This window comes from Carassius carassius, chromosome 44 (assembly GCF_963082965.1).
Source record: "Carassius carassius chromosome 44, fCarCar2.1, whole genome shotgun sequence".
Taxonomy (NCBI): Eukaryota; Metazoa; Chordata; class Actinopteri; order Cypriniformes; family Cyprinidae; genus Carassius; species Carassius carassius.
The window spans coordinates 12,455,575-12,480,577 of NC_081798.1; the positions used below are offsets into that span (position 1 = coordinate 12,455,575).

The 25,003-nt window shown below is 36.8% G+C and overlaps 2 protein-coding genes across 7 annotated transcripts in view; one reads left to right on the forward strand and one right to left on the reverse strand.

The window, feature by feature from the left end:
• Positions 1-27: 27 nt before the first annotated feature.
• On the forward strand, positions 28-11,086 carry LOC132126404 (transmembrane protein 178A). 2 transcript variants are annotated; one of them, XM_059537643.1, is made up of 6 exons: positions 28-122; positions 754-815; positions 1,906-2,848; positions 5,480-5,593; positions 6,669-6,806; positions 9,771-11,086. In XM_059537643.1, exons 3-6 carry the CDS (start codon positions 2,437-2,439, stop codon positions 10,010-10,012), a joined length of 906 nt encoding a protein of 301 aa, XP_059393626.1. In that variant the 5' UTR covers positions 28-122; positions 754-815; positions 1,906-2,436; the 3' UTR covers positions 10,013-11,086. The 2 variants fall into 2 exon arrangements, with proteins under 2 accessions (XP_059393626.1, XP_059393627.1); XM_059537644.1 differs by lacking the exons at positions 28-122; positions 754-815; positions 1,906-2,848 and adding an exon at positions 3,599-5,395.
• A 4,398-nt stretch (positions 11,087-15,484) lies between these two features.
• Positions 15,485-25,003, reverse strand: part of LOC132126097 (sodium/calcium exchanger 1-like) — a 38,031-nt gene continuing 28,512 nt past the window's right edge. For 4 of the 5 annotated variants that reach the window (XM_059537142.1, XM_059537139.1, XM_059537140.1 and 1 more), the window contains 5 exons: positions 23,723-23,791; positions 22,271-22,398; positions 21,019-21,118; positions 19,172-19,444; positions 15,485-16,543 (listed from right to left, as the gene is read on the reverse strand). In XM_059537142.1, the coding sequence (XP_059393125.1) occupies positions 16,167-16,543; positions 19,172-19,444; positions 21,019-21,118; positions 22,271-22,398; positions 23,723-23,791 (947 nt within the window). In that variant the 3' untranslated portion in view covers positions 15,485-16,166. The remainder of the gene's footprint in view (positions 16,544-19,171; positions 19,445-21,018; positions 21,119-22,270; positions 22,399-23,722; positions 23,792-25,003) is intronic. The other variant, XM_059537141.1, reaches the window with a different exon arrangement.

The following is a 25,003-nucleotide window of genomic DNA, read 5'->3' on the forward strand; positions in this document are numbered from 1 at the left end:
AGAGGAGGAGGATGAGTTTGGGTCAGATGAGGAATATTTAGCACAAAACAAAACTGAAATATTCGTGTGGTCTATTAAAACAGCATGTTCATCAGTTCATTTTCTTGTTTTGAAGTATGATGGTGAGTGACATTGGTTTTATACTTCGTCTTGATTTGATATATGGTAGTCCTACAGTACAGAGTGAACTTTTAATTAAAAAGATACACTATTGATTTACCATATACATTTAGAATCATTCTAGTCTGTTTAGATTCATTTATAACAGTGTTTTAACCTGACTTAATTTATCAGAAGCAGAAGTTTCTTTTTTCACTGACTATAAAGAAGTTACAATGACTTCATTTGAAAAGACAACACTCATAAAAAGTTAGGTCTTTTAAACAGAAACCAAATTAAAATGTTATTAAAATTTATTTATTTATTTATCAAATCAATTTTGATGACCTTAAACATTCATTCAATGTTGTTTAACATTTTTGTTTTATTTATTCTTTTATTTTTTTATCTAGACTACTGTTATTTTCTGTTTTGTATGTAATGATAACATTGATGGGTTGTGGTTTTCTACATGAATTTTCTTTATTTTGGGAGTTACACAAGGCAGTCTGAGGTCTGTTTTCTCACATATATCTCTCCAAATATGTGACAAAACACAGACAGTTGACAAATTAACAGTTGTCAGGATTCTCCATGTGGTTGTGACTTACAAAACAGTCTCATACTTCTTTTCTCCATCTTCTTCTCTTTCAGCTCAGACAGGATTGTGATTCAGTGCTATTTATTTCCGAATCACCGAGGAGTGTGTGCCAAGAGTGAGCTTCTGAACACATTTGTACTTACACCATGTGGTTGTTATGAAGGTTTTATGAGCTAGGACTATTCAGTCTAATTTATTTCTCAGGCACACATCCAGGATGCAATTTATTGACTGATTATTAATGCATGCACTGGCACAGATCAAGGTCTCAGCATGATGGGAGTTATCAAACAACCAACGCACACACAGCTGGCCTGTCTGTATAGCTTAGAGAAGTATTATTTCCTGGCTGTTCTAGATGTGTTTTCCAATCCATTGTTCAGGTTTTTATTCAATTACCATAATTTTATTCATTTTCCATTCTTCTCTATGTTTTATACACTATTTTAAATTGCTTATCAATTTCTTAATATTTATAAAAAAATATAATTGGTTTTAGACAGCTATAGATAGATAGATAGATAGATAGATAGATAGATAGATAGATAGATTGATAGATAAATGCGCTATATTTACAGTGTAATGATATATTTATTACTGTAAGTAATATATTTATTTAATATGTGCACTGTATTATGTAAAATGGCAAAATTTTGCCCTGATCCATATATCAGAGATACATATAAATGTCCTATATTTTGACCTTGTTATGAAAAAATACATTATACATAATACATTAAAATTTTTGGTCTTATGTTCCCGTCTGACATATGCATGCATATAATGTATAAAAGCGTACATATTTTGCCCTGTTATGATAAGTCACTTGTGTTAAGGTTTAATGGATTAACCAGAAAACTTTATAAAATGTAACACAAATATTATAAAAAAATTACAAATAAAAGTTTTCCTAGGAAAATATGTCTGAAAACTAAATTTAAAAAATTGCTGAATACAGCCATACAATTACATTTTCATTTCATTACTAGGTTCATTACACTTTAAAAAGTAAATAAAATAAACATTTTGTATAAATTGTTTACATTTATTTTTACATTTGTAATTTTTAATCAAACATGGACTCAAATAATGATGTTCTATACTTGGCACATACGGTTTAAAATTAATTTGAAAAGAATTTATTATAAAAAAATTTATTTTTATCATAACTGACCCATAAAAACCTTTGTTTGTTACTATACTAGAACGCATTTCAGCAGAAGATTTTGCAGTCTAATGAAGTTACTGAGATGTTTTCCCCCTTCTGCTGCATTGATGTTTGGCTGGTCAAACTGTAGTCATCATCATCATAACAGTTCAGTCGCGCGCTCGCAGGAAACCGCCTAGCCTGTCTCCTTGACACACCCTTAGCTATTGTTGGCACAGTACGCGCGCGACAACCTTGACATTCCCACACGCGCGTTCAGTTGCACGGGGATATCTTGTGCTACGTGGAAGCATCATCCTTCTCAGGAAAAAGGAAAGAAGTACAAGCAGCTACTGCGGATAAAGGAAGATGCACAAACGCCGAACAGAGTGCAGGTAGCCTATACACACACGCACGGCCATCGCGCATCCCCATGTAGATGCCCACAGTACCGTACGCGCAAACACACTCCGCTCATCTACCTGTAATGACAGATCGCTGCTCAAAGCCGTGCATTGTCCCGGGAAACGGCGAGGAAAGTACGCTTCATGTGAGAGATGACTGAGTGAGCTGCGCGGATGTTGGAGACATGGAGAAACGGGCTCTTTTAACGGCGATCAGCTTGTCCATGAGCCTGCTCGCGCTCATGCTGCTGGTCACGGCGATCTTTACCGACCACTGGTACGAAACCGACACCAGGAGACACAAGGAGAACTGCGACCAATACGGGTCGGAGTCCAACGACCAGAAAAACAGGGAGATGCCCATCTATCACCTGCCTTTGGTGGACAGCGGGAATGCGAAGCGCAACCTGGCTCTCATGAAGCCCATCCATGTAGGGAGTCGAGAGGAGGAACTGCTGGAGAACTGGAGAGCGATTTTGGGCATGGGCATTTTGGAGACGGAGTGCGGGCGCCCGCTTTTCTCCACCTATTCTGGACTTTGGAGGAAATGCTACTTCCAGGGAATGGACATGGATATTGACAAGCTCATTTCGAAGGGTAAGACCAGAATGGAAAGTTGATTTCAACGCAAAACACAATACACAGAGCTCTAACGTTTGCTTAGCTGTGGTTAGGATGAGAACCGGTTCCTTTTTTTTTTTTGTAAATACCAGAACAGAACGACTTTGTAGTTCATTTCTTGTTATGGTTCTTAAACGTGTATTCTTTCTGCATCTACTAAAAACAGCGTTCCCTGCACTGAATCTCCAGCGCGAACCACAAGCGCAACTAGAGTAGTCCGATTCTCGAACGGAATGACGCTTGGTCTGTTCTTTTTAGGGTCCCTGCCTATAATGCAGTCCGATTCCCGAGCGAATGATTCAATTGAGCCTGCTATCATATCAGTGTGTGATATTCAGCGAGACCGGAGTAGCCAGGTTCTTTTCAGTGAATCAAAACATTTATAAATCAATCGGAGGTTTTAACCCGCTACTGTTACTCAAGACTCGTGAGACTTAAATCAATGCAGCTTGGTTGTTAAATGATAAGATGCATTTATTCTGAATCCTGTTGTGACAACTGGTATTTAAATTAATGTTTATTTGTTTTTTGTTTTTTTTTATTTTGGCTGTGTAGCCTAGTAGGACTGCATTGCCTAATTACGAAATATAAAAAATGTGTAATAATAATAATAATAATAATAATAAAAACTCTGGGGAAACAGACGTGTAGCAATAACTTTACTTAATTTTGAAATGCGAACTTATCTTATAAATAAAAAAAATTATGGTTAATTGAAGTGTTAAGGAATCGACACAGAACATATATCGCTAGTTCTGTCTGTTTGACAGATTCTGTTAAATGTGTAGACTTGGGGTTTGTGAGCGATGATGATGATGATGATGATGATTATGATTATGATTATGATGATGATGGTCTCTATGGTGTGTTGCGTCAAAAACATAGGTGAGTGTGGATGAATATTCAGCTTATGCAGACTCGTTTCCTGGAAGAAATATCGATTTAATCCTTTTTTGTTCTGACACTTATCCGAACTTAAGCTTAATGGACTTTTTGCTGACACCAGTGCCAGACATTTTTTCTCTCTCTCTCTTGACCTGTTTATTTTACTGCAAAGGCACTTTCTGCAAATCAATTTCATGCATGATGGATCTCAACAGAACAAAACTTTAATAAATTTCCAACCAAGCCAGCTGTTCTGCAAAAGTTCCCCTTGAAAGAGATGAAAGTCTCAAGGTGAAAAAAGGCACAGGAAATGAGTGATGATTCATAGTCAATACAGATTACAGAGATCTGATCATGTCAGGATTAAAAGCGGAAGCTGTGTGCCACCTTGCATTTAAATCAACCAAAAGACACACAGATCACTTGACCTTCAGCACCCAGGCGTTTATTTGTGACACAGCCTATTACCGTGAGTCCCCGAATCAGCCCATCAAAGAAGAGAGGCACTCTAAAGAGCTTTTCATCAGATAACAATGAAATTAGCTCAGGCTGAGTGCATCATAGCAACCGGAAGATCAAATTACTCTTTAAAATTTTTTTACTTTTAGATGTATCAATAAGAGTATACTATAGAGTAAAATGTATTCAATTTAATAACAATATTACATCGATGATTATATATATTTGCAATCTTTTACAGTATCCGAACATGCATTTACACATCAACAAGTCACAATGTTTATAGATATGTATACATTTAGGCAGTTTGCAGAAAATCAAATCAAAGCAAGTTCCACTGCATTCACACATTTTACCAGCTCATTCATTCCCTGAGAATTGAACTCATGGCGGTGTTGTTGCTAGCACCATGTGCTAACATTTAGGTCCTATTTTACAGGGTTCTAAGAGTCATGGAATCCCTGAAAATACATGTTTCGTTAACTTTAAATTACATTTAAAATTCACTGTGACTGTTTGAACTCTGTAACTCTGTAAGAGACTCTGCATCTCTATATTCTAGCATGAACATAGACAGACGATGGAAGACGATAGATAGATACAGAAGAAGTGCACATCTAGCCTTTTTTTTCTTTGAGGTTTCTCGTTGGCTTGGCTGTGGATTAAAATGCACTCAATTTAAAGAAGGCACATTTCAGTTTCACCCACACATTTCTTAGCTACTGATAGGATCTAGCCAGACTGAATTCATTTTTCAGAGTGAATGAAATGCAATGCAGCTGACCGCATCTCCACGTTATGATTCCAGACAGTGTTTGCTTTTTTGTTTTTTTTTTGTACATAACTATCCATCTCAGGCTTGCTGCATAATCACTGTGGTCTCAACACAGCTCTCAGAATTAGCTCACAACGCCAGCCAAATCTGTGTGGTGCGGTGTGAACCCAGGCGGAAATAATGACAGAAGGTGACTCTGTCGGAGAAGGGCGGGTGTTTCAGCAATGCTTGGCTTTATACTCGTTCTTGGCCCAGTGCTGGAAAGTCCAGGAAAAGACAAACAAAACAAATGAGATGGCAGAGATTAGTGCAAACATTATAACAGCAACAAGATGCAAGAATATTAAGCAGTTTTTATGAACAACGAGCATAACATTCCAGAAGATTTGGGTGGGATTTCATTGGTAAGATCTTTGCAAAGCTGTATTTGAAGGGTAGAGTTTGTCCTTCAGTCATGCATGTTAAACCAATGTGTGATCCCTGTGCAGGTATTGCAGACCGATGCACATCTGTCAAGTACCATTTCTCCCAACCCATTAGACTCAGGAACATCCCTCTCAACCTGACAAGGACCATACAGCAGGACGAGTGGCACCTCTTACGTAAGTCGTCTGAAGCTTCTACAGCTCTTGATACGCATTGAATATTAAGCAGTGCATGGAAGCTGGAGTTAAGTGTGCTTTGCATAGCGAAAACCATGCAGTCCAATACCATGTAAAAATGACACCTGCCATATAAATATTTGTTTTGACAATCATTTGATTGTCATCATGATCCTAAAATAAAATTAAATTTATTTGTATAGTGCTTACACATTGTACATGTATATTTGAAAAAAACTGAAGCAACTGTAGCTGGAAAGACGGTACTGAGGATCTGGATTTGACCAAGTAAAAATAATGTATTTTGGATAGAAAAAAACGTTACTGCGTATTATTATAGAAAATATAGTGGAACATGAAGCATGCAACAACATTTTTTTTTATTATGTAAAAGTGTTTCTCTACTGGAAAAAAATGTCTACAAATATCAGCGCCTCAATCAGTGTTTTGTAGAATGCCATCAACTAGCAACAGCACAGAACAAATACAAGTGTGACTAAAGGCTGTACTGACTAAAATAGTTTTAAGCACTTTGATTTTCTTAAATTTTAAGATCATTAGTTTCTATTATCCATTAAACCAATAAGAATACAGCTCATGTGTTTTGTGCTAATGCGGTTATTGCATGTCTTGTCATGAATATGTAATCATAACCTTTTCTTGCATCTCCATGAGATGATTATGTGCCCCACGGTACTGTTTTGTGTACACAACCTTGGTCAAATGTCATTTTCTGTTGGAAGGAATCTTATTAGCTCTTATGATGTTGTAAATTAGCAATTCTTGAGGGAGCCTGCAAGCCTTAATTACAGCCCTCGTTAAAATGCCTCCTAATTAAGCTTTTCTTCCCCCATGCATGTATCCCAATCAGATTTTATAATGTGATAAGTTATAAATAAGTACATGAATCAATATCTGCAATCAGCAGCTCCGAAACTTATCTATGCATGGAGTCATGAGCGATTACTGAGCTCAGTGAAAATTCCTAAAGATAAGGTGTTACCCATAGCTGTATAGTGTTGTTGGCTAAGTGGGTGGTAGTCATGGAAACAGTGTGTTTTTCTACGGTGTTCAGATCTGCGGCGCATCACAGCGGGGTTCTTGGGCATGGCTGCTGCCGTGATGCTGTGTGGAAGCATTGTGGCCGCCGTGGGATTTTTCTGGGAGGAGAGCCTCACCCAGCATGTGTCTGGACTCCTCTTCCTTATGGCAGGTACACAGTTCTGCTTATTCGCTTTTATTATCTAACTTTCTCTTCGTTTTTGCTCAGTTACTTGTTACTCGTTTCGCCCAGTAGCACACACTTTCTCGTAGGTGGTTCTCTTTCCTTTCCAAGTTGTTGTCTACCTTGTGTATTCTCCCACGTCTTGTCTATTTATCCGTTCATCTCCTTCTGTCTTATATTTCTTGTCTTGCTTATATACACATACTGAAAAAAATATTTCACTCAAATTGTGTTATGGTTATGTTTAGTTCTTGTTCTGTTTTCTCTGTTTTCAGTTCACCTGTTTCCCATGACCTTGTTTTACTCGTAATTATCATTTCGTTCACCTGTGTTTGATTAATAGACTCATTAGTTCTTTTGTTTGCTCCCTCCAAATACTCTCAGTTTTCCCTCAGTCTCTTAATTAAAACGTGATTATTGGTTTTGCAACCGTTTGCCTTCGTCTGCCTTCCTTGGACACAACCAAAACAAATTGCTAGTAAATTTCACATGTAAATTATAAAAAAAAATGTATTATAGTGTGAATTTGTATAAAGTGAACAAATATTTCAAACAGATTAAAGTGCAAAAAACATATAAAAACAATAGGTCTTTACAAGACGGTTTCATTAGTTAACCTTAGTTAATGCATTTCCATTAACAATGAGCAATAGTTACATTTGTTACAGAAGTTTTTATTCTTTGTTTAGGGTCCATTAAATAATACACTTACAACTTTTGATTTTAATAATGTTTTATTAAATGTTGAAATTAACTAAAATTAATAAATACTTTAGAATAATTTTTCATTGGCAGTTTAAGTGTGACCGAACAATAAAGAATCAAATAATTTGTAAACAATATCTAGGGCATGTTGTAGTCCAGATTAAAACTTAAAAGTTTGAAAATAAATAACCTATTAAGTCTAAGTATTCAGTGCTGCGATGAACACTAAATAGGGAGTGCAAATTTCTGAATGGCTGTTTAAACGCAGGGTAGGTGATTTGCTTCGAAAAGATTTTTTGTTATGCTCGTTGAAAGTCTCTTCACTTCTTGATAGCGCTCATTAAGTTAAGTGGCCTAAATGTATTTATATTTACATTTATTCATTTAGCAGATGCTTTTATCCAAAGTGAATTTACAATTGAGGACAATGGAAGAAATCAAAATCAACAGAAGTACAATGATATGCAAGGGCTATAACAAGTCTCAGTTAGCTTAACGCAGTACATGTAGCAAGGTTTTTTTATTATTATATAATAAATAAAAATAATTGATAGAATAGAAAAATATCTGTCTTTGGAATGCATAGGACCCGAAAATGTCTAATCAAAATGTTGGGTCCGAACATTTTGATAGGCTGTCCTGCCTGCCTGTCAAATATGTATTTGCATACCTCTGAGCACTCTCTTTGCGCACACATGATACTGTAGGTCATCAGTGCATTCCAGCGAGAGTGAAAGGCGCTATTATTGTAATATTATGCTCTTTGTACTGTACTGTTTTCTCACCGGTGAATGAGACATGAGGTAATTTGACAGGGTTGCATTCAATCCTCCACCAACGCCGTCTCTTATCATATCGAAGGTTATGGTCTGCCTGAGCGTGTTTGTGTGTTTTGGGGCAAGAGTGGGTTTGCAGAGTGAGGGTGGGGATATTCCTTTCACAGCTAACTTGCTATCTCTAGCCTTTCCGAAATCACCTACCTTTAGCTTTAAATCATTTAAATACTTTTCAGAAACAGAAAGTAGCGCAGCTGCTGTGTTTACAGACTAACGGCTGCATTTCTGCTGTTCTATCAGCACCATCTGCTGTCAGAGAGTGAAAGTGCATTTTCATTCAGTGCTTTCCACCATGCACTTCTCATCCGTGCTGGGTTTATTTACATCAGAGTGCGAATGCCTCTTTGATGCAGCATATAGTGGTGTTGTGCGTTTAAACCATGGGGAAAGTGGCACATGGTTAGAATGAAATCCAGGCATACTGCATTTATCGTGTTGTTATATCGTTATTGTCAGGTGACAGTACATTGTCAGTTGCATCGCTTCACTGCCATTAACAACTTCTCTCCTGTGGTCTCAACAAGGGATAATATAGTGTTCATCAGAAGCACAGTTCTTTCACATACGTTTTTCGTCTATTAACATGTAGGCTATTCATATTCAGGTACAGCTACTTTTATGAATGAGTCATTGAATCATTCATTAAACAGATTAATTGCACAAATTCAAATGACTCACTGCATCTGCCTACTACCATAGTATGGGTATTTTTCAGTCCGAATGATGCAAGGCTGCATATCTCGACTGCCATTTCATCAAGCCCCATCAAAGGAGATCTTTATCTAAAGGATCTATAGTAGACAGTCTTTGTTTCGAATCCTTCATTTGAAGGATGTATCAGGGGTATGAAAATGAATCTGCACTGAGCTCATTCAGTTTCATTATGCAAGGCAACCAAAAGGATGCAGCCTTCCGTTTAAGAAGCACCCATATAACATGCAAAAAAACTAATTAATCATTCACTCATACAATTTGTTAAAAAATTCTGATTCTTTCAGGAAGTCCATGAAGTGTCCAACATTCCACACCTTTTTTTTATTAAGTGCAATATCCAGGTAGGGCCTACTTGAAGAGCAGGTACTTTTTTTCCTTTTGGAATTAACAGTGTGAACACTATCTGGATTAAAAAATGGCATAGAATAGTGCATACGTATGCAAATTGGGACATCAAGTCATTGAATCATTAACAATTTATTTTTATTTCTTTCAAAAATACTGAATCATTCAGGGGAAAAAACAGCTACTTGTGTTGCAACATTAATGCTGTCTTTGATCAGAACTCTTTGTTTTCAAACACATACTGTATTATATGAGGTGCATACCAAGGTTTCCGCAGTTTTTTTTTTTTTTACTGATTCTCATGTGTTTATTAGGCTAGATCAGTAACCTTAAACCTTCCTCTATCCGACAGGAATCTTTTGCACAATCTCACTGTGCACCTACGCAGCCAGTGTCTCATACGACCTTTCCAGAAACCCTCCTTTCATCTACGGTCTGCCCAGTGATGTAGACCACGGGTACGGATGGTCCATCTTCTGCGCATGGGTCAGTCTGGGCCTAACAGTGGCATCAGGTTGCATCTGCACAACTTATCCATTCCTGAGCCGCACAAAGGCTCTTCGCTCCAAAACGGCAAGGGAGTCATCTGTATGAGCGCCTCTTGGTGTCCTGGAGGACTCAGCAAATCATTAATCAGCACTTGGCGCTTTAGTAAAATGGATTCAAGTGGGACTTCATGCTGTATGGAGCTGTTTTGAATGTCTTGTAGATTTCAGATACCTTCGTTTTGGGCCCATGAGATGTATCAGTGTTAAACAGAACGAAAACTCTTGCATTTTCTGTGTGTCTTCTACACACATTTGCTTACACACACATGTAAAAAACTAATTACACACGAATATAAAGTATGTGTGAATATAATGAACAAAACCTTTGATTTGAAATGGGTATGTGTATGTTTGTGGGTCGTTGTGATGCAATCATTCTCTGGATCAGGTGAATATTCTACACGCTAAGGATCTGAGCCACAGTTTTTTATGCAAACCATCTGAAATTCAAATGATTGCTCTGATCATGGTCAATATTATTTTTGTATTATGTGATTAAAGCATATTGGTTTCCCTACCACTTGCAATCCGATACAAGTTGACTATCCATTGGCTCAAGAGCTGACATGTCAAATGAAAATATCAAACAGCTTAATATTTCAATCAGGGATGAACAGGACACTTCTTGTCACCGAAGTCACCACATCAGACAAATGTATAAAGGCATGATTGCATATATATCACCTTTGGGTAACAGCTGGTGGCTGATATTCAAAAAGATGGAAAAATCAAAGAGACACAAGAGGTCTTGAGATCTAAGACGTGGATATCGAATTTGTAATTGGATGAAATGTCTCTGAAGATTCAGGACTTGAATGTGGCTGTCACTAGCAGTGCAATCGTGATACGGCAGCATGTTTTAAGTGGATGCTCTCAAATCTACCCGTCTCGCTAATGAAAGGCCTCTCATGACATCACGTCATTGTTGAAAATACAAGTCCTTCAGTTCCACACGAAGCAACCAGGATTATATTAACTGCAGGATTCTGTTTTCCAAACTAAGCCAAAACAGTATCATATCCCTGAAACTGTACTGTTTGCCTCAAAACGTCTGTTGTGTTCCTGAAAGTGTATCATAAATAAAATATTATAATGATGAAATAAAGGTCTATGAAGAAACCATATTGTTTTGTGTGAATTTAGGCAGTATTTGGGCTTGGGTTGATTTCACCTCTTGTTGTTGATATCACCTCAATTATGCATGGTTCAAGAAAAGCAGTTTTTAAATTAGCAAAAATTGAAGTAAATAAATGATTAATGCATCTGAGTTGTTGATGATATCAACTTTTAAATTGAGGGCAGTGGTGCTGCAAGACCAGAAACAGTGATATTTTGAAGTATTTTTGGATGTATATGTATTATTTAAAAAATTTATAGTTAAATTTTAGTTTTAGTCATTTATGAGCTTTTGTCATTTTAATTAGTTTTTGATAAATTCTATTTAGCTTAATTTTTACATTAGTTTAAGTATAAGTAATATACAGTAGTACTTAAACATGTCATACATATGTTATTTTTATTGCCAAGGCAACAGCTCTAATTTTCATTTAAATGTTCAAGTTAAATTTTTATCTTATCTTATACACACACACACACACACACACACACACACACACACACACACACACACACACACATCAGCTTCATTCAAGAAAATCATAATTTCCAAGACTGTAAAAGTCATATCATTTGAAATGAATGACAAAAATAAAACACACAGACTCTATAGCTTACAGTATATAACTTGTTCTAGTTATGCTCAGTTCTATTGTGCTAAATGTTTTTAATGTTGCTCTTTGTTTTTCATTTAATACTTATCCAGTAATGAAAAGTCATTCAAATGTTTGCATTATTCTAAAATAGATATGCAGGATTTGTTTTCATACTACAGTTTTTTACAATCACTTTGCTACTATTTTCAGAACCTTGATGTCATTTTTCACAACTCTAGACACAAAACTCAAAACGGTTATCACTTGTAACACAGGCTGACTAATGTTCAAAACATTGCCTTGCGCATTCACATCTTTAAAGAAATCTTGCACTTGCACAATCATTGGTTCAAAACACAACTTTACTGTGAAATACCATTGAAACATAACTATAGATCACCCACACACAAGCAAACGATAGTTTCACTGTGTCATTGTTCGTACAATCATTAAATATTGTAGAACAAAATAGGTGATACAGGTTTCATTATGGTACTACATGTACAGTAAATACATCTCAGTAAAAGTACTGCAGTAGTAGAGAGAATACTACAGACACAGTGGAATCATTGAACAAAGTTTGTAATATATTGATGCAAAACACGACAGTACAATCACAACATAGGTTTATTTGAATCAAAGCAAAAATAATTAGCCATGAAATAGAAAAGAAAAGACAGTACTGTAAAACATCAAATGCAGTGTTCCTCAACTTGCTTGCTTGGATTGTAAGAAACAAAACAGGAGTGATTACTGTACTTCAACATTGTCATCAACTCTGTGTTGTGGATTTGGCCACAGGTTCTCATCTACATCACAATGGATGTTTTCATTAGCCAAACATCTTGGAAAAAACCTTCGGGCATGGCGAATCCAGGCCTGACACTGGTCTGCTGTGATGTCATTGCAGGCGTCATCCATGGCCTGGAGAAGAGTGTCTTGTTCATGAGGGTGCCTATCATGAACCTTCCATCTCCATGCGGAGAAAAATTCCTCAATCGGGTTAAGGAAGGGAGAGTATGGGGGTAAATACAAGGTGGTAAATTGTGCATGGGCTTGAAACCATGCTTGCACCACATGAGCATGATGGAACCTGACATTGTCCCACACAATGACATAGGTCACACCTTCAGCTCTACAAACCTGATCGAGCTCATCAAGAAAGGTGACAAGGAGAGCTGCATTATATGGTCCAATATGAGGTCTGCGTCCCACCACACCATCTTCTGATATAGCTGCACACATGGTAATGTTAGCCGCACGTTGTCCAGGTACTTGGATGGTTTCCCGCTGGCCAATGAAATTCCGACCTCTCCTCCTTGTCTTGGCCAGATTAAAACCTGCCTCATCCAAATATATGAATTTGTGATGGTCATCATCAGCATCCAGCTCCATCACCCTCTAAAAATACATTTTGGAAACAGATTTAGAGGTTACTGTACAATGTAGAATTTTTGGGAATGTTTTTACAACAGCCATCTTGAAACTGAATTTACCTGAACATACTCAGTCCTCAGTTGCTTAACTCGGTCTGCATTTCTTTCAAAAGGCACACGGTATAGTTGTTTTATAGATACCTGGTGCCTTTTCAGTATGCGTGCAATAGTCGGCAAACTTATGGATCCCACATTGTTGAACATGTCTTCATTGTCCAAGATATGTTGGCGAATTTCTGTAAGGTGAATATCATTTCTGGCCCGAACCAAATCAACCACAGCCTGCTCTTGTTGGTCAGTTAGAATTTTGCCTCTGCCTCCACTATTTGGCCTGGTCACAATTCTACAGGGAACATTAGAGTAAGAAGACACTTGGTCACATCACCTGTTCTGTGATACACATTGGTATGCAGCCATTTGACAATTGAAAGTAGCACAATATTTAGTGCATGCTGATAACTTACCGGTTCCCATTGTGGAACGTTCTGATTATTGAGGCCACGGTTGACCTTCTGAGGTTTGGTTGTATCATTGTAGCTGCCTCAGTCATTGTCATGCCATGATTTATGACATGGTCTACAACTATTGCCCGAATTTCATTGGACACTCTATGCTGTTGCTGCCGCTGTCTTGGTCCGTGGCCTTGTCCTCTACCACGTTCCCCCACACCTCTCAAACGAGGCCCACGACCACCTCTCAGAAGGGGGGCCTGTCCCCTACCATTCCTTTGACCAACATGTCTTCCCCGTCTTCCTCCCACCACTGTTTGACCTCCATTGTGACCTGGATCACCTGCTGGCTCCATGTTACGTATCACTATGCTCTTGCAATTGGATCCCAATCAACTCTTCACTATATACTCATTCCACAATGTGCACTCAATCATCAGTAATGAGCTGGCAGAATTGGACAAGCAATTACAAGGGCCTGCATCTATACAATGCAGTACTGTCAATACTGTAAATAGTCTGAAAAGGTGGTACAGTATTTGGGGCCATAGACACAGTGTCTGATGAAGCATTATGATAAAATATTAGGCTACATCCATGGATATTGTAGTCTAATTGGTTCATGCTCTGCACTAATTGGTGACAATGAATCTCGTTATCTTGAAACGTTCATGATTTACAGTAAACATGGAAGATTGTTTGTCTGTTTCCATACAACTATACATTAAGAGTAATGCAACAGTTACTTATCATTTTGAGCAGTTGTATCAATTGATAGTTAGAACATTGTAGGGAAATGAATAGACACTCATTTGAAATGTAATGTGTGGATTGCCTTTTGAAATAGTAGCACTTTGATGTTAAGTTGTGTCATATTGAACAGGTGATTTTTGTTGAATGAACAAATGATCTAAGTTTTATGTGTATTGTATCCAAGCAATTGAGAAAAGGGTTAGAGTTTTGAAAAATGTGCATTTTGATCATTGGTTGTGAGTTTTGTGTCTAGAGTTGTGAAAAATGACATCAAGGTTCTGAAAATAGTAACAAAGTGATTGTAAAAAACTGTAATTCAAATCCAGGACTGTCCATTATTCTGACAGCAGGGGGCGCCAAATTATCATCAATAAACACACAGACTCTCGCATAAACTCTGAATTAGATTTTTTTTTTTTAAATAGGTCCTAATCTTATATTTTGTTGTGGTGAGGAAGTGGGAGCCACACACGTCAATAAAATATTGCACATTATCCTTCTGTTGAGTGTGCCACACAAAGAAAGAAAAAAAGACAAAACTCAATTGCTGAAACAATATTATAAATAAAAAGGTTGTATTATCATACAGATAGCATTAATCAAAATGAAACTTACATGTACTAAGCACTCGCACAAGCGAGGGAAAATTACTTCAATGTATCTGTAAAATGTACAGTAAATGAGGCTGGCGTCCGAGTGACTCGTGTTGGAGTAGATACACAGTGCCATCACCCGTGTGTGCACAATGATATGTCCTGACCAAAAAGGAGTGAAAATAAAAAAAGGGGGGGGGGGCAACTTCTACCAGTGTGCACGTGTCCTCAAAAGGGTAAAAATAGTGAGGCATCCTGAATTTTCTATTTGAAGACTGAACACTATATATATAATAAGATTAGTTCCCAGTGTCACAGTTGACTTTCTATGTGAAATCATTTCTTTGTGAAATCTTCAAAAATACAGTCTTTCCTTCATATTGGGAAGAAGTCCCGAAAACATAGGAGAGATAACATGCATTCTTCATATAGTAGTAATAAAAGAATAAAAACAATGGCTTCTGAACTTGCTTTTGTACAATGTCAAAAACATTTCTCATAAATCTTTTTGTCTTAATGTTGAGAAAGATAGGATTTGATTGTATGTACTAAAACTACTGGTACATGAACTAGAAACATATGGAGACCTCATGAAAAACAAATCAACAAGTTTGGACAAACACAGAAAACAGATTGCAATACATTTTATATAACTTTTGACTATCCTCAGCTTGTGGCTTCTATAGGAGGTCTGTGGAGTTGAGCTAAGAGTCAGTGTCCCATGGAACCAGGCTAGAAGGTGAGGACTGTTTTTAGGTAACTTAAAAACACTGAATACACTGAAGTGTGTAAATCCCAAATAAAAGCTTAAAATTCTCACAAATCTACACTTTAATGGCCTAAAATCTGAAAAAAAAGTCTTGTGATGGCATTCGTCGTTTAGAAACACCCGTTTATAGTTTCGAAAATGCACTATTTTCATCTTTTACCACAGATTTGGAGTTTGTTAACACTACGACTTCTGCTTGTTGAACATTCCTCTCCTGCAAAAAGTTTCAAAATGTTTCAGTCTAAAGCTCGGTATCAGTCGACCAAATCAATCACATTCCAATACGATTATTTTCCTGAAACCTTTACAAAACAAAAAACAAAAACAGCTTTCGCTCAACAGCAGAAAAACATGCACATAAAACATAATGGACAACACATAAAAAACCTGCGATCTTCTATGTCTGTCTTTTGATCCCTTTCCTACTATCAGTCCTATTCACGAGGATTTTAACAACCGAATGTTTGCGGCATCATCTCTTGCCTTATTTAAAAACCCTTGATTATGCAATAGGCCTCCATGGAGGAGAAGATGATGTACATCAGCCAGAGACTGAAAAACAATGTTGTGGTGAGGATTTTGGGAGTCTGCGGGCCACCCAGCTCCCCTCCGATCTCGGGCCGGCGGCGGTACATGAGGACGGCGATACAGATGAAGGCAAAGATGGTGAACAGGGTGACGGAGAACGCCAGCGTGCCGGGGTCCACGCGGAAATACTGGCCTTGTGACTGGTGAAATATGGCAGCAATGGACCAGGCCACTCCAATGCCAAGAAAGACGTTCACAGCATTGCTGCCAGTCACATTGCCGATGGAGGCGTCAGCGTACTGATCCTGGATGGCTGCCACTTTACTAGCGAATGTGTCTGATTTTGAAGGAGAAAAAGACAGAAAGAAAGAAATATTGTCATGCTGCAAAAATAGGCATCAGTAAATGGATGACTCTTGTATGAAATCTGTTCAGCTCGTATTTTGCCCAAAATTCTACATTTTTAGGATCATTAAGCATTTGTATAATTGTGATGTTGCACACATTTTCTCACCCTGAATTCCCAATACTGTAAAAAAAAAAGTTACATTAAATGAATAAAAAATATATATTTATATTTACTTTCAGGAAATAATTTGATTATTTTTTTAATATATATATTATTTTTTAAATATTTACAACCATTACAAGTTTGATGTCAGAACAATTTTTAAATGTTTTTGAAAGAATTCTCACAAAGGTTGCATTTATTTGATAAAAATACAGTAAAAAATAATAATATTGTGAGAAAGTATTTACAATAAAAAAAAGTTGATTATTTTAATATATTTTAAAATGTATATTTTTTTTGTATAACAGCAAAGCTAAATCTTCAGCATCATTACTCCAGTCTTCAGTGTCACATGATCCTCCAGAAATAATTCTAAACATTCATTAATTCATTCTAACAGAAAGTTCAAAAGAACATAATTTATTAGAGTTACTCTGTACAACTCTGTTGTAAAATGATTATATTTTAATTCTATAATATATTCTCTACCGTCACTTTTTTACCCCACAATTTTAATGCATGTTCGCTGAATAAAATTTTTATTTTCTATTTTTAAACAGGACCTTTTCTATACTAACATGACAATGCTTCTGTGTATAGGGCAAGGTTCAAACTGAAATGATTGATTCAGTCCAGTGAGGAAGAACTCGGCAGGTCTGCAGAAAGCCAAGTTCTAATCCCAGTTGAACACCTCTGGAGTGACTTTAAATGCAGACCTTGAGCCAATAACTCATCACCAAACACCAATGACCAATGTACATACACTATATGGACAAAGTATTTCGACACCCCCTCTTTAAAACTGAAAAAGGCACTTTACAAAACTGTGGCAACAAAGATGAAATCATAATCCATGTATTTAAAAAAAATATTTTCGTCTCTGTTGCAACAGTTTTGGAAGTTTTTAAAATGACTGTAGACGTTATGTATGTATAAGTCATTGGTGTTTGGTGATGAGTCATATCTTTTTTTCAATAATTACTTTTTTGAACCTTGCCTTATACACAGAGGCATTGTCATGTTAGAATAGAAAAGGCTCCTGTCCAAACTGTTGCTATAAAATTAGAAGCACACAATTCACTAAAATATCATTATATGCTTAAACAAAGATGTGTACTTGTGGAAATGATTAGTAGTCAAGTAGTCAAACCTATTCATTAGAAGGTGAACTGGTATCGGTATCGGGCCGATACTGTGCTACTGTACTCGTACCCGTTAAAATGCCCCGATACCAAAAGCCGATACTACACAGCATGTGAACAGAGCTGTGTCCAGAAAAAGAAACACTGACAACAGAACAACAGGGAGTAGAATTAAGTTATTACAGATTAAGGATGTACTATGAAGTGCATGTAAGTATATATTGTTAAACATTCAATATTCATGTCTGTAGGATAGCGGATGTGCACGAGCTGATTAGCAGAGCACGCAGAGTGTATTTAGCGCACGGCTGCACACATGCGTGAACGTGTCCAGTCAATTTCTCACACGGACATCACTGGAAAATTTGTAGTTCAGTCGGATATGTCAAAAGCAAGCAAGCAAAACAGTGTACAGGTAACTAAAGTTATCTGACGGTAAGGAGAGCGAGAGGGAGTCAGAGAGCACGCACTTCTGTTGCATGATCTTGGTTGCTGTTTGCTCCATTACCGCATGCATTTGGAATAAAAAGAAATCATAAATATAAAACAAACAAAAATTATAGGGGCATTCACTATAAAGTAAATTTATTTTAAACGTCAAGCATGCACGATTACAGCAAAAGTGAAACTCGCAGACTGTGTGAAATGCTCTAGGCTGGAAGAGTGTTCTGCACCAATGCAAACGTGGGCGCGCTATGCATGTTTAGCTTGCTGTAAAATTATGGTTTTTATTTGTACGCCAGGGTCCGCGTACAGTGCGCATGATGCAAAATACATCACCAAAATAGTAAGGGCGTACCTGTATAATGTATAAGGATTTGTTTCCTGCATTAAAGTATTGAGCTGAACAGTGAACAATGAACAGTGAAAGTAACAAAAGCTTATACAATACATTTTAACAGGTATAATTAAGTGTGCAAATAACTGAAGGAAATATCTGTTTGCTACCTGAAGCCAACTAACATGATTCTTATTATTATTTTGTCTCTGTACCCAATATTAAAAAAAAAAAAAAAAAAAAAAAAAAAACTATGAAAATACAGGTATCGGTATCAGCAAATAGCAAAAATTAAAGCATCTGTATCCGTCTCTTTCTGAAAAAAGTGGTATTGGTGCATCCCTAATATATATATATATAAATACACACACACTATAAACATCGCATTACTAAAAATAATACAAAATAATAAAAAAATAATGGGGTGAAAAAAAGGAAGAAAATTGTCATGAACTTCTTAATGGTCATTAATGTTTCATTTTTTTCTTAAATTAGTTGTATATATATATGTGACTTAAACATGTTTTCAAGTACCTGGCACAGAGGTTCCTAGCGCCACAAACACAACCGCAGTTACAGAGTCTTTCAGGCCAATAGTGCATCCAAAATGGGATGCCAGGTCTCCAATGAACGCAGTGAGGACGCCAATCATGAGGATTGAGACGATGAAACACGCCCAGCCATTCCAGTAATCAGTGGGCGGCACGATCGCAAACAGAACCTTCCAGAACACAGTCAGGAAGTGCATGACGTAATCAAAGCAAGATGGCATCTTTTCTTCCCCACACTCGTCATCATCATCTTCCCCTTAGGAGGAGGAAAAAAAGGAGAGGAGATCTGAATTATGGATTGATTGTTTGTTTCCTGTGAAGAGACAGGCTGTCCTCTTACTCCAGGGAACATCAGAGAATGATAAGCATATCACTGTTACACAGAATGGCTGACACCAATCAAATCTTATAAATCAGAGGAGGCAGAGGCTCTGAAGCTCTGAAGGACTGGACGTCCAGTACCATCTGTGTTTCTCCAAATATCACACTAATTATAACATCTTATATCAAAACTGTCAGAAGTTAAAAGATTTATTTCAAGCAAAATAAATAAATAAAACGTACAGTGCAGTGCAGTTCATGTCAGTTGACTATTTGAAAAATAAAGGTTGGAACAATAGGAGGAAATACTATATTGTAAATGTAAAAGGCATTATTAGATGCATTGCCGAACATTTACACTGGCCCTGATAAAAATAATAATAATAAAAAATTGACAGTCACTTATTTGACAGTCACTGTATCATGCTTGACTATAGGTTTCTGTTGGATATAAACTAGTGTTAATGTTTTGAACGAATGACTCAGTTTTGAATCAGGTTTGCTGGGTTTTGAGTTAGTACATGTAGAGAAAAGGTATTCAGCATTTTGATTTTAACAATGTGATTTTGGCAAGAAAATTAACTATTTGGCTATTTGTGTGATGTAAGCGTGTTGCTGTGTTAAGAGTTTAGAAAAAGTACTTTAAGCGTTGGTAAACGCTTGTTAGCAATTTAAAAAAACAGTTATTTTTTCATCAAATGTTACGTTTAAGTGTGCAAGAATTCAGGTGTGAGAGCAACGCAGTCTTTAATGAGTAAAAGATCAATGATTCTTTTACATAATACAGTGTCATCATAACACACCTGGTTCACACCTGGAGTGCTGCAGAGTAAGTCAGCCTAACCACCTAATGTCTATGAGAAATATTCCCCAGGAATTTAGATTGTGATCTTCCTCCCTCTCTCTTTCTCTCTCGTTTTGGCTCAGGCTGTACTTACAAGCTCTGTCAGCTTCAGTCAAGCCTGTTAGAATGAGTGCTTGTGTATGTGCCTGACTCTATATGTGTGTGTGTGGCAAAAGACACTTGCTTCCACACATTTCTTATTAATATGCTGTGCTGCATGACGAAAGACACTTCAAAAACCATGCGGACGGAGGGTAAAAGCAAAAGGCCTTGACATTTTAAAGATGATAATAGCATGGCTTGTGTTTGGTAATGCTTGTAGTGAGCTTGACTGATGGCAGAAGAATTCTGGGTAAAAAACAAACCCATAAGAAACACACAAATGTCTTTTTGTTGTTGTTGTTTTTTGCTCTTAAAAATCACAATTATTGCACAACTAAACTTAATACTGAGAGTTGTCTGCTCATGAGAAAAAAGCAAATTATGATTATCTCTCCGGCACTGCTGTGATTGTCACTCTGTAGTTTTTATGAAATATTTCATTGCACTTCAGTCTGGCTACAAGCAAGCCTTTAGCACCAACATATTTTAAATTGCAATAGAGCACTAATGTATGTACAGTATGTAGAGACTTGAAAAAGGACAGCATTTCCTCAGTGACTCACCTGAGCTGACAGTGATGGCCTCTACAAACTGGTCTCTCCAACTGTTAGTACCAACCAAAAGGGCCAAGTTGGTTTTCTTTATGAGTTTGTCGACTGTGCTCTGGAAGGGGTTAAAATCATTACATCTATGATAACAAAATGTAAACCGTTTAATACTTTACAAAAGCTGACATTAGTTAACCATGTTAACGTGAACAAACAGTTAATAATAATTCAACCTCATTTATTATTTCTTAGGTAATGTTAATTTCAACATTTATGTATTTTTTGTTAACATCAATTGTGTTTTTCTTAACAAATATAAAATGATTTATATAATTGTTAGTTCTTGTTTGTTACTACATTACCTAATGTAAACAAAAGATGGTAGAGTTTAATAAAAAGAAATGTCTATCACTGACTTTTTACATGAAACTCAAAGGTAAAAACTTTGAAAAATGCCACTATTGTTTAGCATAGAGTGAAAGTGAATAAAAACAATGAGAAAATGGCATTTTGGAATTGGATTTTTTTTTTTCATTTCAAGAATGTCAATTTTTGTCTGTTCATTTTTTAGATATGTCTTTAAGATATCACAAGTAACAGCATAAAGTGCATTAAAGGAGAACATTCTAAAAAAAAAAATGATAACAGTAGATTTTCCAGATTAGGAAAAAGATTTCCAATAAAAGTCTTCCTCTAGTGCAGCCAGCGAGAAACCTGCCAGCCAGAATCCCAAAACATATTTATTACAGCTCAGAAACTGATTTGTCTGGACGGCATCGCCTTTCGATTATTAAGGTTGTAGTGAGTATTACACCAGCAGAACATCATAATTCTGTGCAATTCAATCCAATCTTCAGGATACGAGGAAATCATTTTGCTTTGAGGCCGAGGCAAATTAACCTGACAGACATGATGAAAACTAATAACCCCTCTGATGCACAGAAGCAGTGCAGGAGAGAACCGAAGAGGTGAATTAGAGATGGAAATGGACACTGTTAAGGTGTATAAAGTGACAGGCAGTCTGAAAGGTTGCATTAATAGCTCTGCCCATGTCTGCTGTATCTGAAGAGCAATTAAAGCTTGAATGGTCTCCAGCTGCGACTACTTCAGCAGGTCAGGACAGCATCGCTCATGTCCAGATGCTCTGTCACCCTCTCATTCATGCTTCAAATGCCATCGCTCGACCTCAGAGTAAATGCGTGTGTGAACACAGATGTGTGTCTGAATGCATTTCTCATGACAGATTCTTCATGAGCAGAAAAGGTACCTTAAACTCATAGGACTCCTCAATGATTACTTCAAGTTTCACATGTTCACCCAGTGTCGGGCGACCCATTTCAGCAATACGCCTCTCATCCTTCTCTTTTTTAGTCAGGGTCTCTTCTTCCCCGTCCTCTGAGAGAGAAAGACATAGCAAGAGAGGAACAGAAAAAATTTGATGAACAACAACAAAAAAAAAGATAAGTAGCAGGGTGTCTTTCATGAAATTTATTAAAGCATTAAAACAACTGGCTTGCTCACATGACGCTACACATATCCAGTGAACAAACATGTAGACTTAAACGATTAGATCATTGGCAGGTCACCGTCATTTTGCCAAGTAAGACTAAAACAGATATTTCCTGAAAAGTTATATCTCTATTCTGATTGGTTGATTAGAATGTTGTTCTAGGATCGACAAGGATGTTGATCCAGGAACAAGTTTTACTTGGTGAAATCATGCTCACCGTCATTTGCAGGGTATAAAAAAACCTTAACATAACACATAACATGCGTGAGAATGCAGTGCTGTCAATCTGGACTTGAAAACATGTTTGAAGGTGTGGACCAACGTTAAAATTACAACATCATTACAGATCTAAAGCAATGAATGGATCACTGATAAAAGTTATTTAAAGGATCACTTCGGCCAAAAAAAGGAAGTGCTGTCACTCTCAAGTCGCTTCAGCCCGGTATTATTTTCTTTCTTCTGTGAAACTCAAAAGAAGATCAGAATGCCAGAGATTCTGATTTCCATACAAGGAAAGTGAGTGGGGGGAAAAGGGATGTTTGAAAAAAAAAGTTAGAAATGCATAACTATTCCTTTATATGTGGCCCAGTAGTGCACAACAACAAATTCTCCACAGCATAACAAAATGCATAAGACTAATTTCATTGTGTTGTGTGTTATTTGTTGTGGTTTGTTTCCGTTGTGTTGTGCTAATTTCGTTTGTGTTGTGTGTTATTTGTTGTGGTTTGTTTCCGTTGTGTTCTGCTAATTTCGTGGTGTTGTGGTTTGTTTCCGTTGTGTTGTGCTAATTTCGTTTGTGTTGTGGCTTGTTTCTGTTGTGTTATGCTAATTTAGTTTGTGTTGCAGCTTGTTTCCGTTGTGTTATGCTAATTTAGTTTGTGTTGTGGCTTGTTTCTGTTGTGTTGTGCCCTACTGGGCCAGAGGTACCTTTAAGATAAGACAATAAAACAATTCCATATAAGTCTATCAGCATGTTGCATTGATTTAAAACACTTTTCAGGTGATTTAAATGCATGCACTTAGTTACATTAATGGGTTGATTATCTATTATGACTGTTTACATCCTCACAATCGCTTTCTGAAGCAAGTGTTTGGGTAAATTGGCTCAAACAAGCACACACCATATGAGATCACACATTTATAGTGACAAAAGGAGAATGAATTAAGGAAAAGAAAGAGAAATGGATGAACAGGAGAGGAAGTGGATACCTGTGATGCTGATAATGTTGAAGGGGATTGGTTTGTCTCTACCCTGCACTTTCCGGTACACATCCCTGTCTGATGAGCCCAAACACATTAACTGAACAGTTTTAGCACAGATGCTAACAGATTTATGCAGCTTTATCTACGATGGTCCACAGCTAAATAAAGTTTTATTAAGCAGATGACAAAATGTCAAATTATCACTTGAGAGAACAGCGCAAATATGTATTGCCTCTTTGATATATTATAATTTGATAGACATTATAGTGTACAAAGTATATGTGCGCAAACACACACACACATATATATATATATATATATATATATATACAGTACAGACCAAAAGTTTGGACACACCTTCTCATTCAAAGAGTTTTCTTTATTTTCATGACTATGAAAATTGTAGATTCACACTGAAGGCATCAAAACTATGAATTAACATGTGGAATTATATATGGAATTATATACATAACAAAAAAGTGTGAAACTCTTGGCATTCTCTTGATGAGCTTCAAGAGGTAGTCACCTGAAATGGTCTTCCAACAGTCTTGAAAGAGTTCCCCGAGAGATGCTTAGCACTTGTTGGCCCTTTTGCCTTCAGTCTGCAGTCCAGCTCACCCCTAAACCATCTCAAGACTGTTGGAAGACCATTTCAGGTGACTACCTCTTGAAGCTCATCAAGAGAATGCCAAGAGTTTCACACTTTTTTGTTATGTATATAATTCCATATATAATTCCACATGTTAATTCATAGTTTTGATGCCTTCAGTGTGAATCTACAATTTTCATAGTCCGGTGACTGTGGAGGCCAGGTCATCTGGCGCAGCACCCCATCACTCTCCTTCTTGGTCAAATAGCCCTTGATGCCTTCAGTGTGACTCTACAATTTTCATAATCATGAAAATAAAGAAAACTCTTTGAATGAGAAGGTGTGTCCAAACATTTGATCTGCACTGTATATATATAATATATAAAAAGTATAATAAACATAATTAATGAAGGCATTTAATGAAATAATTACATATTATAATGTAATATAAAAAAGTAATTGAGGTTAAATGGAATATTTGTAGGCCTATGGTTTTAAAAATGTCATAAAAAGGTGAAACAAGTCATAAAGGTTATAGATAATGAACACTCTGATGATGTAATAATTATTAGGAAACTGCGGACATGACCCCCACATGACGTCAACTTCTAGTATGTAAAAACAACCACACCTTTGGCTGAATAGAATTCATTTAATTCTTCTACCTGACATTTTAGTATGCACTGTTCTCTCGGTGA